General features: G+C 38.8%; 1 protein-coding gene across 2 annotated transcripts in view; it reads right to left on the minus strand.

Annotated features, from left to right (window-relative positions):
- usp45 (ubiquitin specific peptidase 45) overlaps positions 1 to 12,353 on the minus strand; it is a 44,222-nt gene that overhangs the window by 27,067 nt on the left and 4,802 nt on the right. The window contains exons 4-6 of one of the 2 annotated variants that reach the window (XM_028471275.1): positions 10,495 to 10,595; positions 10,243 to 10,343; positions 3,631 to 3,779 (exon numbers count right to left, since the gene is read on the minus strand). In XM_028471275.1, coding sequence (XP_028327076.1) covers positions 3,631 to 3,779; positions 10,243 to 10,343; positions 10,495 to 10,595 — 351 coding nt within the window. Of the gene's footprint in view, positions 1 to 3,630; positions 3,783 to 10,242; positions 10,344 to 10,494; positions 10,596 to 12,353 lie in introns of both variants that reach the window. The other variant, XM_028471274.1, reaches the window with a different exon arrangement.

Genomic DNA, 12,353 nt, shown 5'->3' on the forward strand with positions numbered 1-12,353 from the left:
ATTCTGTGAGGAGATTTTGCCATTGGTTTATGTTTAAGGATTTTTTGTCTTTCCAATTTAGTAATATTGTTTTTTTTTGCTATGGCTAGTGCCGCAAGGATTGATTGTGATTGGTTTGCTGGAAGTTGAAGCATTGTCAGGTCTCCAATCAAACAAAGATTTGGAGATAAAGGAATCCTGCAGTCCAAAATGGAGGACAGTTTTTCAGTGATTAGAATCCAAAAGTGTTGAACTGGGGAGCAAAGCCATAAGGCATGTAGATAGGAATCCGCTGTATTCTGGGTGCACTGAGAGCAGATGTCTGTTGCTAAGAAGCCCATTTTATGCATTTTCTGTTGGGTAGTGTGGGATCTGTGGAGGACCTTGTATTGAATTAGCTGAAGGTTTGTGTTTTTTGTCATCTTAAAAGTATTACAACAAATTTCTGTCCAGAAATCAGTGCTCGGGGTGATTGAGAGTTCGGCCTCCCAGGAAAAATAATCTAAATCTCTGTCAGACTCGCTGTTTACACCGTCAAACAAGGCAGGTTTATCCCTCTTGACCTTTGACCTCATGTGCGAGAACTGAACGAGAGTGAGATTTCTGAGCGTGTGAAAAGGCTTATTAAGAAATTACAAGTTAAACAAACTTACTATTACATTAATGTGTATACACTATGATAACAATATAGCTCATGAAAACTTTAATAAAATTAATTATTTATAATAGCAATGAGATAAATAATATCAATGGTTGGACTGCAACCTCCGCTAATTATATGAATACATTCACATTTGCACAAAAACACAACAGCTGTGATTAAAATGAAGTGTGATTCAAACATTCCTGCTGTAACACCTGAACAGAAGCTGCTCTACTTTCATAGTAACAAAAACTACAATTACATATGAAAGCATTTAGAAATGTGTAGAGAACAGTAGATTTGAGTTTTGAGTTTTTTTTTATTTATCTCAGGACAAGAATGGAGAGCCATTGAAAAGTTTTTTGAAACTCTAAAAAGTTTAAAAATAAAATTGTGAAAGCCATTTTATTCAAAATCACTAATGCAATCGTCTTATGAGCAAATTTGTTCACAGGATGGATTCTTGCTTGCAGCCCATTAAAGAGAGAAGACATTAATCATAATGTGAGCTAAGGACATCATCAGTAAGTTGACCTAAACTGATTAAAGCACAAATACAAGTTTTAATCCAGGTCTAAAGATGAGAAATGTAAAATTGAATGTTACAATATTAAAATGAATTCAGTTGCCCTCAGCTTGTGACAAATCAAATCAACATGGTCAATTAAAAAGCCTAAAATACCAATGTCACTATAGCCAGGTTAAGGTGAGCTCATAATTCTGGCAGACTTTAAATGATCTGTGATCTGTAAGTATTAGTATAAAAGATCTCTGGTGAGGACATCGCTTGAAGCAATCATTGTCCCTGCATGTTAGAGAGGCATCCTATATTTAATATATATATTTGTTTTGTCACATCCAGCCAATAAAGACTGTTGCTATGGAAAACACACAATGATGCAGCTGGCATTGTGAATGCAGGCACAGCTCATCCTCTGACAATTATGTGTTTTCACCAGAAAGATTGCAATTTTCAAGGAGACAATACAAACAGACAGGGAGAGGGAGGGAGAAACGTGTAAAGCACACTCACTCCAATTTCAATCAACGAGGAAGACCCTGAGGGTGATTAACAAAATGATGGAAAAAGACAGCTTTATTGTTGACGAGGCACGTCAGTTTGCAGTCACCATGACACGACCAGAGAATGACCGAGGATACTCTATGGCGCTGTTGTGTTGGGAGCATGCTTTGCACCAACCGTGTACCACTCATGTGAGGGCAGGTGAATGTGTTCTAGCCGGTAACGCTTTCGCTGCTGCACTGAACAACATAATGCACTAAATTAGCTGTATACACTCGCAGTCATTGTGAGACCATAATGTGACGTAACATAGGCCAGACTCATAAGGACAAGCACTTGATGAAGCATACATATTCACTTTGGCATTCACATCACCTTTTCATTCCTCCATCAAACTCAGCTTCTATAGAAATAAAGCGGTAACTGGTTACTGCAGTGTTAACCTTATTAACATCAATTCAAAGCAAGGCTGTACAGTGTGGCAATATTTGCCCCATTTGCAAATACAAATCCTTCTTCCACTTACACATGGGCAAGGCAGATGTGCTGGTCTAAGAAAGTCAGGAAAACTACTACATTTACTTGTTTTATACTTGAAATGTTTGTGTCTGTTTGAAGATTATAGTTCTTCATTCAACAGCTAAAGAACTACGTTTCCTGGTAAACAAAACCACCTTTACTACGATACCGGGAAACCACAGCACTACACATTTTTACAGCCCAAACTATGTCAGCTAACAACAATATTAACGAAGATTCACGAGGTTAACGAAAAAGTACTTTTTGGTCGTCAGCCATGAAGACGACAGGTGATGAAGTCTGAACCTTTAACACTCATCTCTTCCTTGTCAAACCTACTAATTCAACCTGCATTGGTTGAAGAAGGTCTTTGGCTTATGTACGACCAGACCACAAAAGCAATGTTTTTTTTTTTAGCAAGGAATGATGTACTTTGAAAACATTCAAACCTCTTAATTCTTCAAGCTGGAATATTAAAGACCCAACAAGAATACATAACTGGATTTCTCAGATTGCAGATAAATGTATAGTGTAGGCCACATCAATCAATAAATTGAAGATCAATGGCTCAAAAAAGATGTAAAAGGTTGAAATTGCCACTCGAAGATTTGTCTTGATTTCCACCGTTTCAATGACATTGTCGCAAAGATTTTGTGCGCTGCATTGTGGGATGTGGAGTCCCGTAGATGGATGTACTGTATAGAAGTGTTTTGAAGGAAAAACCCAGAACATCCCGCAACGCAATGTGCAAAAATGTGAGGAGTGTTTACAATGGATATAAAAACAAAGTTTCTAGTGACAAGTTCAAACTTTTACATCTTATTTTTAGAGCAAATGATCTAATTTTCTTCTGTGCTACTAACATTTTTAACTTGCTACCACCATTACTACCAACTAAAAAATTAATCATACAGCTCTGCTTTACGGTTTATACAGAAGTGAATTTTTTTAATCTTATAAATATCACATCAGGTCTGGATTTTTTTGATGAAGGTTTTTCTGGCCAATCACAGAATATAGATCAGCCGATCAAAAATTATTCATTATGACGAACTAAAAACCATCCCTTTTAACACTTTTGTATACAAAACATTAATACAGGAAGGTAAGAAATTATCATGCATTCCCAACTTTTCTTTACTTTCTACTCTTACAACTTCATACCATATGTGCTCAGTTATTTGACAGAAGCGTCTCACTCAAATGTATATGAATAAATAACATGGAAGATAATTAAATCAAAAGCACAGCTAAACTGTAAAAAAGAGAGAGAGAAGTAGGCCTTTCACTGCATTTTTTTTTTGGCAAAAACAAATTCAGCTAGCATGCTGCACAAGCATGCATCCATTAACATCAGTTAGCTGATGACCAAAAACAGGCAACTAGGGTGACATTTGTAAATGATCTAAAAACACCACAGATTATAACTGTTAACAGATTTATCCACAATTGCTGTGAAACTAACCTGCATGACTGCATTGAAGAAGCAGGTGTTGCCAAGATTGTTGATTCCTTTAACAGGAGCCAATGTACTGTTGATGACTGAACTCTTGCCTCTGGGTGGATCTGCATAATCTGATGGCTCTTCTTGCAGCTTCATGATTTTGGGAGACGCTGCTGAAACAAATTTCAAATACAGAAAGATAAATAACTGAAACAGATCAAAAAAATGTCAGATAAATGTGGGAATTTTGAATTATATGCATGTCTAACTCAATGTATGGATGGACAGATTTAGTGCATCTTTGGTTGTTAAGTGACTGAGATTATATTGTAATGGGACTGTACTAATGAAGGGTTAGCCTTTAAAGAAGGCTGTGGTTGAGAGAAGGGTGATGGGACAGCTGGAAGGAGAGCTGGGTCATTTGGGAGAGCAGATGACAGCTGTAGAATTTTCCGCTGGTTAGAAGGGGAAGAGTGTGGAGGGAGAGAGGAGAGTGGGAGAGATGGCTCTCCAGAGCCAGCTGTTACTCCTGATCACCAATGAAAACAAACCTTCAACAGAAAGTAAGACACAGATGGTGACAGGGAAGCAGAAGCACACGCACTGCTGGGGACCGACTACAGAAGGTACTGGAGCTGTGCGAGATGATGGCGTGTCAGCATTCTGACAAAGATAACACCACCTTGGCTAGTCAATAATAACGTGTAACCAATATGTGTGAGTGGACGCAGACTTGCTAACTTGCTGTTAAAGCAAAAACATAATTTGGTATGACAAGAGTGAAAAGTAGCACAAAACTATATGGAATAAGGATTTTTGTACGTCTGCTGCACAGAAACTAATGAGGCTTGATAGACCAGTGAACTCGCTTCCGAGTGATCTCTATGTAATATATGACATCGGTCTCAGGTATTTAAAACAATATAATATTGACCAAGCGTTTAAAGAAATATGGATACGGGTCAAGGGTATTTGAATTGTGAACAAGGTTAAAAATAACTTGATACATAGATTCTGGATGGCTGCAGCAATAATATACACTTAATGTTTTTTATGTTCACTCTTGTGCCTTTGATTTATAGAAATGCTAATATTGTTGAAAACGAATATGTCCATATTGTTAATGTGGGCTGTGTAGACGGTTTTAAAAAACTTGTTTATGCAAAGTTCATACAATGATATTAATTTTTTTTTTAAGAATTTAATAATGATGACATGATTTAGTTTTAATTTTAGACTGGAATGAATGGTCACTCTCTGTTTTTGCGTGGTTTTATTTTATATTCACTTGAGTTGAAAAGGTAATACGCAGAGTAAGAGTCAAATACATTTTTACCTGCATTTTTTAATCTTTTTTTCGTATTTTTTATTCCCAATATGATCACGAGCCCAGTGTCGTATATCGTATCGTCTCATTAACCTTTATATCGTCCCACACCTAACATTTGTGTGTCATAAAGTCTTAATTATGTATTTATTTATTTACAGTAGTTATAGTCATTTTTCTGCATGGAAAACTATCCAGAACAAAAATGACAAAACCTTGCACACACTGATGGTAATACAAAAAACGGCTGCAGAGCAACCAAATGAATTCTGAGAAATGCAAAGCTGAGTGAAAGAACCCTTGAGCCACAGGAGCCAGTCAAGAGAGCAGAATGGCAGGAAGGTCACGAGCATGAACCTGCTCATGCCCAAACCAACCCCCACTGCCAAAATAAAATTTTTACCATAAACTCACAAAAACCTGCACTTTCATTCACACACTTTCTTCTTCACAACACACAAATGGCCTTGCCTTACCACATTTTATAGAAGCACTGCTTGTGCACAACGCATTCATTAAAAATTCTATTCAGTCTACAGCGATGGGTGCCAAGTGCTAGCTGCTACCCTACAAGCTTTTTTCTCCTCAAGGCCATGGCCATCATCATAAGGAGTCCTGGTCACGGTTGCCAGAATGTGAACCTTGGACTCTTTTATTCAGTAGAAGATAGTTAGCATTTTATTCAATATCAAGATCGCCTAAAAGGTGTGCAAAGAGGAAAACTTTTCTTTGGAGGAGATTTTACAGGTAGAAGAGAAGAAAAGTCAACCATGCACATCCAAAGATACACAAGACACAAATGTAAATGTACTGATTAAACATTTGATAACTTTCTACCCCAAATGTTTAGTGAATGTATGAATGTTTAGCTGAACCTCACCCTGTTTGGGCAGGGTGAGGTTCAGCTTGTCAGGAAGGCACCACGTGGAGGCTCTACACCCAGTGGTGATAAAGCATCTGTCCCTCACTGACAACATCTGGAGGCCTATTTTTATTTTCACTATGCAGCCATAAGGGAGCTCTCATATGTCAACACATTCACACATTACATAGAAAACAAGTAGAAATGTTGAAATATTACAAACACATTTAGGGGGAAACAATTGCGTACTTATATATGATGTGAAACTACAAGTGTGGACACGTGTAAAAGAAAAGGAGACAAAACAACGTGTGTCGGTCCAGCAGAATCTTCAGTGGAATTTCAGCTAAGAGAGGGAAGGAATGAGGAGAGTGAAGGGATGGAATGGGGATGCCGATGGATACACTCTGCATCTGGGACCATCACCCAAGGTAGACAATATTCAGGGAGCCATCTGGTTGAGACTGCAGAGAGGGAAGGAGGAGGAGGGGACAGGAGAGGCCAGTGTGGAGAGGGGGGAGCGGTGGGTGGATGGGAGGGTTGCGACGAGCACAAGCATATGGAAAAGCAGATTTTTCCTCTCCCTGCAGCAGTCAGCAGAGGCAAATGTCGGCATGAGCTGCATCCACGCTTGACTGTGCTGTACTCGGCACCACCACCTGGCCCTCCTTGCTCAGCCACCGAGTATGGGCAGCAGTGACACTGTGGAGCCTCTCCCCAGGGCGGAGGAAAGCGTCACAGTGCTCAGGCTACGCAGCATACACGCATGTAAACCAACACCTCCTGCACTGCCTGCTTTTTCACACAATCGCTGCACAAAGAAGCACTTGGCCTGGTTTTGTTTTTATAAGGAGCATGGTACTTCGAATACTTTCTAAAGATAATTATCTCTAACAGCTATACAGTTTTGATATTTCTGCCAAACTGGAGGGAATTCAACTCTTGACTTCATGCAAAAACATCCCGTTTGATGACGCAAACCAAATACTGTTTTATGCATATTTAATATGCAGGAAAATGTCCCACAGTTAAATATTTAGGTTTGACATCCATTCATTAAAAAAAGTGACCGAATATAATCAAGAAAATATACTTCAGCACAGCCTACTGAGTTTACTTCAAAGCTGTCAAATCGCATGGCCACTGGGCTTCATCCACGCATTTTATGCTCATTTACAGTGCAGCCGTTTAGAGGTCTGAGGCCAGCTCACTTCATGCAGAGGAAGCAGTCAAGGGGAAGGCCAGGCGACACCAAATGTCTTATTAATTTGTTAATTTGTTGTGACTGCAGGGCATGAAAAGCCTGTTTTCTTGCCATCTGATGCCAAGAAGAACCCAGTGCCATGTTACTTACAGACAAACATTTGTATACACAGATTTTGCAATCCACTTATCTGGCCTACTTTCAAGAGCGGTGGTGGGAATAAAGACAACATCACTCTTGATTACCTCCATGAAATAGCCACCAAGGGACAAGCATCCAAGTAAACCTGACTTTAAACTGACAAACAGATTACAAACTGGAAAAGAAGAAGATTTAAAAGAATAAAAAAGAAAGAACTTGCAAGAACATTTACAACTCATTTTGGCAAATATTTCTCAGTTTAAAAAAGGAACATTCGAAGATCATGTGTGGAATTTAAAGGACAAGTGGACAGCTTCTCCCGTTCCTTCTTCCCAGCAATTCCACCAAATCAGCTCTGCATTCTATGCAATGATCTGCTTTTTAAAAATATGTTTTTTTTATTTTCCCAAACAAATTGCTGTAAATCATATTTTGGGTACTTCAGCTCAGAGGAACTGACTAACAGACGTACTACACTACACAATGATGGACATATTGTTTGATAATCGTACAAAGGAAACAAGGAATAGTTGTTATGTCCAATGAGATACACGCTCTGGTGTCTATTCAGGAGCAACATCAATTTGCTCCACAAAGGCTTCCTGAGGTCAACTTGCTTTTTACTTGGACTCTGATACTTGAGCTCGGGACCTTGATGGTGAGAAAGCTGCATTTAATTTCTTACTTCTTTGCTAAGCTGTGGTGGCACAACATTATTATTGATTTTCAGAAAGAAAAAAAAGTCCCTGACCGGGACTGTGTATGTCTATAGGAAAAAGTTGAGAATAACAGCGCCTGTGAAAAAATGGCCTTCAGGCTAAAATGCAATTCCACAAGCTCCTCAACAGGAAACAATCGTCTCTTGTACTTAGACGATAGCTGTCCGCCTGTAAACTCATTTTGCTGACCAGTTTAACATGATGAAATGTTAGGAGAGGTGACAGGTAATTTGAAGAAGAAATGCACGGTAAAGGAAACCTGTAAGATGCCACAGTGCACGTTGGCAGATCTGTTGACAACCGATTAAAATTTCAGCTCTTTATAGACAAATAACATTTAAATTAGGTTAACAGCTGCGATTTCTAATGTTTCTCACATTTTTTGAAGCGCTGCAATAATCATTAATTGAATACAGAGATGAACATTCCAGGTTGACACACACTTTTTCTTGGCAAGTTTATAACTTTTTTCTCAATGTCAGCCTTGAAATAACTTCCTATTGGCTGCAGCAAAGCTCCACATTAAACATAAAGTACTAAATAAAACACAGGAAAACGTTTGTAATTAGTGAGTTAAAAAAATGTGTGGAGAAATAGTCAAACTGCATGAAATCTTTAAATGATAAGCTTTCTCTTTACTTTGAAGCTCAGTTTGTCTCTGAGACTGTGTGAAGGTGCAGTAAGACACCCACACTCTACGAAAACACCTCTTACTCACCATCTAAGACTCCACAGGTATGAGCTGTACTTGGAAAATCAAAGTGACTGTGAATAATTATGTCAAGAAGAGCTTGTGCTTCACGCATCAGAGAATTCATTGTGCCCAGAGAATTCAGCGCCAAATGTTCCTCAAAGCAAAAACCATTGGTGAAAAACAATTACAAAGAGGCAGATAATGGGATTTTTGCAGGCCTTGACAGTTAGATTTGTCATTCTGTGACAGGAATATCTGAGAGTGTGTGAGTCCACAGAGAGTTTTAGGTGCAGCTGTTGGGATCCTTTTGCTGTGACTTGTTGAGAACCGTCGCTCCCACAAGTGCAGCACACAGGCCCAGAGGTGGTAAGACATACAGGGACTCCACTGAGGCAGCATGGACCGGAAACAGATCGCGATACAGAAACAAAGAACGACACAGCTTTGGCCAAATCTGACACAGCTGCTCTTGTTCTTTAGGGAACCCAGCCGCGAAGCATCACTCGAGCGCTTAATTTCTCTAATGAGAGCAGTCATGCGACATGCAAGCATGGCTTAGGTGAGGGGGTGGAGGCTTCCTGCAGCATCCATTCACTGGGACTGTGCAGGCTGGCCTTTGGCCACCGGGCAAGGGACTGAGCTTAGACGGCCAGTGAGACCAAAACTCACCAATGGCCACCACTATAATTGGCTGCAGACCATCAGGCATCTCCCAGCATGTAAAGCCATGGAACAAAAGCCGTGGAGATGTCAGAGCCAGGAACAGAAGTGGGTGTGTTTATATGGGAGGAGGGGTGTAGGGGTTGATATTATTTTGGTTGACTGAGTGGATAAGGATGGGTTCAGGTGGTCAGAGGGAGGTGAAAGGACTTCTCTGGAAGTAGGAAGTCAAGCTGTCAGTGTCAGGATAACCTGAGGCGACCTGCCTCAAACACTCCAAATAAGACTTCCCCAATTTTTAATAAAAGCGAATATGGGTTCTTCTTTTTCTTCTTCTTTTTCCACCAATACATTGTACTATAATGTGGCAAAGGCAGTTCAATCCATAAGAAATGGCATCCTGTCACAAAGAGAAGCTTCACATCTTTTCATGGAGTTTTTCTAAATCATATGTTGGCTGGGTACACAGACCATTGAGAGGTTAGAGTTATCACAGCCACCAGGGGGAGCAGCTGTACTGCAATCAGGCATTGGAATCAGGACAAGTATAAAAAGTTTACTCATCTAAACAAGTGAACTTAGAATGCTATAATCCTGTAATGCTAATAAATACATGTACTGTACATGTAATGCATTAGTGTCCAGGCTTTCCAAGTTCAAAGAAATCAAGCTGAGTCGTTAAAAATAGATGAAAAACTAGATCAATGTGAACCGTCAACGGATATGAGGCAGATATGTCTATGGGATATGAGGCAGATATGTCTATGAGATATGAAAGAAGTAAAGAATAAGAAAGGGTGTAAAATATTTAACTCTTCATACATCAAACAGACTTGACTTAATTCTTAATTTGACTTTTTCTAATCTTTTTGTTTGTTTGTATGTGCTTTAAAATAAAAGTTGTTGACAAATGACATTTATTAGATTCTAGCCACTACCCATAGAGCTATCCCATAGAATATTATTATCATCATTATTATTATTTTATGTAGGTAACAGGTAAGACATTTGAATATAGCACCTTACCTGAGGTTGCCTTGAGAGAATGCTTTTGTAAAAAATCCAGAGTCTGAGCCAAAGCCTTCTTGTTGCAGTGAGTGGAAAGCTCCTCGTTACACTCAAAACACCTGCATCAGAAAGAGCAAAAAATGGCGAAAGATCTATAATTACCCTGTAAGTTTGCAAGTACAGTAAACTGAGGAACTCATCAAACCACCAACACAAAAAAATCAGCAAACAGGACACAATAGTGAGTTGTTTCTGAAGGTAACGACTAACCAGGCCTTCCATGTGCTCAAACTGATGGTGATGCAGTGTGACTCTGAGTGAAAAGCCTGGTGATGCTTCACAGCGTGCTGGGTCCCTGACAGGTCACAGCCCTGAGAGAAATAGATAATAAAATATTGGAACTAAAACTTGTTTTCAAATGGTTGTTGTTGTAGAACTAAAAGCACAAAGCATGGTCATTGTATTTCTAAGTAAAGGAAACAAAAAAGACATATTGCGTCACAAACCCAGTTCACATATTAAACATCATCATGTGGTTTGTTTGTTTTGAACAAAACCCCAAGTAAATGTGTTTTGGAGCTCTGTTAGGCTAATGATGTGGGATGGTGCAAATAATAGTGATACAACCAAAAAATTAAAGAAAATTCATACACATATTAAAAATTGCTTGGTTATAATAAATTACGCTGATACATTATATGAATCTCAAAAAAACCAGCACATCAACATTCCACAGAATCTGGTTCCTTAACCCTGGTCCTGAATAGCCATCGTCCTGCTTGTTTTAAATATCTCTCTGGATAGGTTGAAGCAGAGAGATTTCCAAAACATGGAGGACAACAGCTCTCTATAGCTATAGCTAAACAAACCCAGCTAAGCCTATTTATATTTTGCTAAAAGGCATGCTTCTAGTGGGTATGTTACGAATCTAGATTACTTCTTATCGCACTAACTTCCCGGAATAAATGAGTGTGTGCTGGACTACGAAGCTTGCTAACGTTTTACAGAGCTAAATCACCAAGGAAACTTATGCTGAACGAATAGCCTGCTCGCGAGCAGGTCTTTCTCTGCCGAGGATCTTAAGGAGTGCTAGAGTCCCGCCTCCTGACCAATCAGATCTTTGAGAAAGCAAGCTGTCCAATAAAAGGTGATGTGTGAACACGTCACTGTGTGGATCTGATCTGACAGCTGACGAAAGAGAGGGAGGATATTTAGACATTGATGCAATCTTGTCATTTAGCCATGATATCCTTTAGAATCCATAGAGATTTATATCTGATGACTGATAAAGTAAAATCAATAAAATAAGTCAGCTGTGCATCGGGTGCTTTCACACCGATAAATTAATCAATTAATTCATGTATTTTGTGATGATGCAAAGATGTGTCTAATAAGTCATTAGTGGATACCAGAGAACCACATGAGTGAGCATGAGAAATTAAAAGAAAATATGTAATGAAAGTGTCTAACTTAAAGACAAGCAATGTGAAATTAACAGGAAGTATGCAACGTGTTGACTTGTATATAAACTCCTAGTATATTAAATAAACACGTGCTTCATATTCACATTTATGTTTTTATTTAGGCTGTTTTATAATTTAGGAATTAGGGCTGGGTGATATATCGAGATTCAAGATGTATCGAGTTTTCTATTTTGGCGATATAGAAAACTAATATTTCAAACGAAACACTAGTTTTAGGAGTCGCTGCTTTTACTTCTCAGAACAACATGTACAGCTCAGTGAGATGGATTTCTGAGTGCACATATTGATCAGCAGTTTGTTAATACATGTCCCTGTGTAGCATTTTGCATCAGCAATTTTAACCCAGAATTGTCTTTCTGGTCAGAAAAGAGAAGTGAAAGTGAAACTGATTCTCCGTTTATAATCTCACTAATTTAAATATTATTAACACTCATCAATTCCTGCATTAATTACTTTCTGCAGCAACAGTGTTGTTTTTGGTCTGAATTATGTATTTTAATTCTTCCTATTTTCAAAGAATTATTCCTCATATGTGACGTTCTACAGTTCCTCCGTGTGATTGGTTTGACGCTGTGATATCCAACTCCATCACTAGAGCGCGCTGGTTAACCAGATTGAAATCAACAGCTTACCTCAGCATGTTGT

This window comes from Gouania willdenowi, chromosome 16 (assembly GCF_900634775.1).
Source record: "Gouania willdenowi chromosome 16, fGouWil2.1, whole genome shotgun sequence".
Lineage (NCBI taxonomy): Eukaryota > Metazoa > Chordata > Actinopteri > Blenniiformes > Gobiesocidae > Gouania > Gouania willdenowi.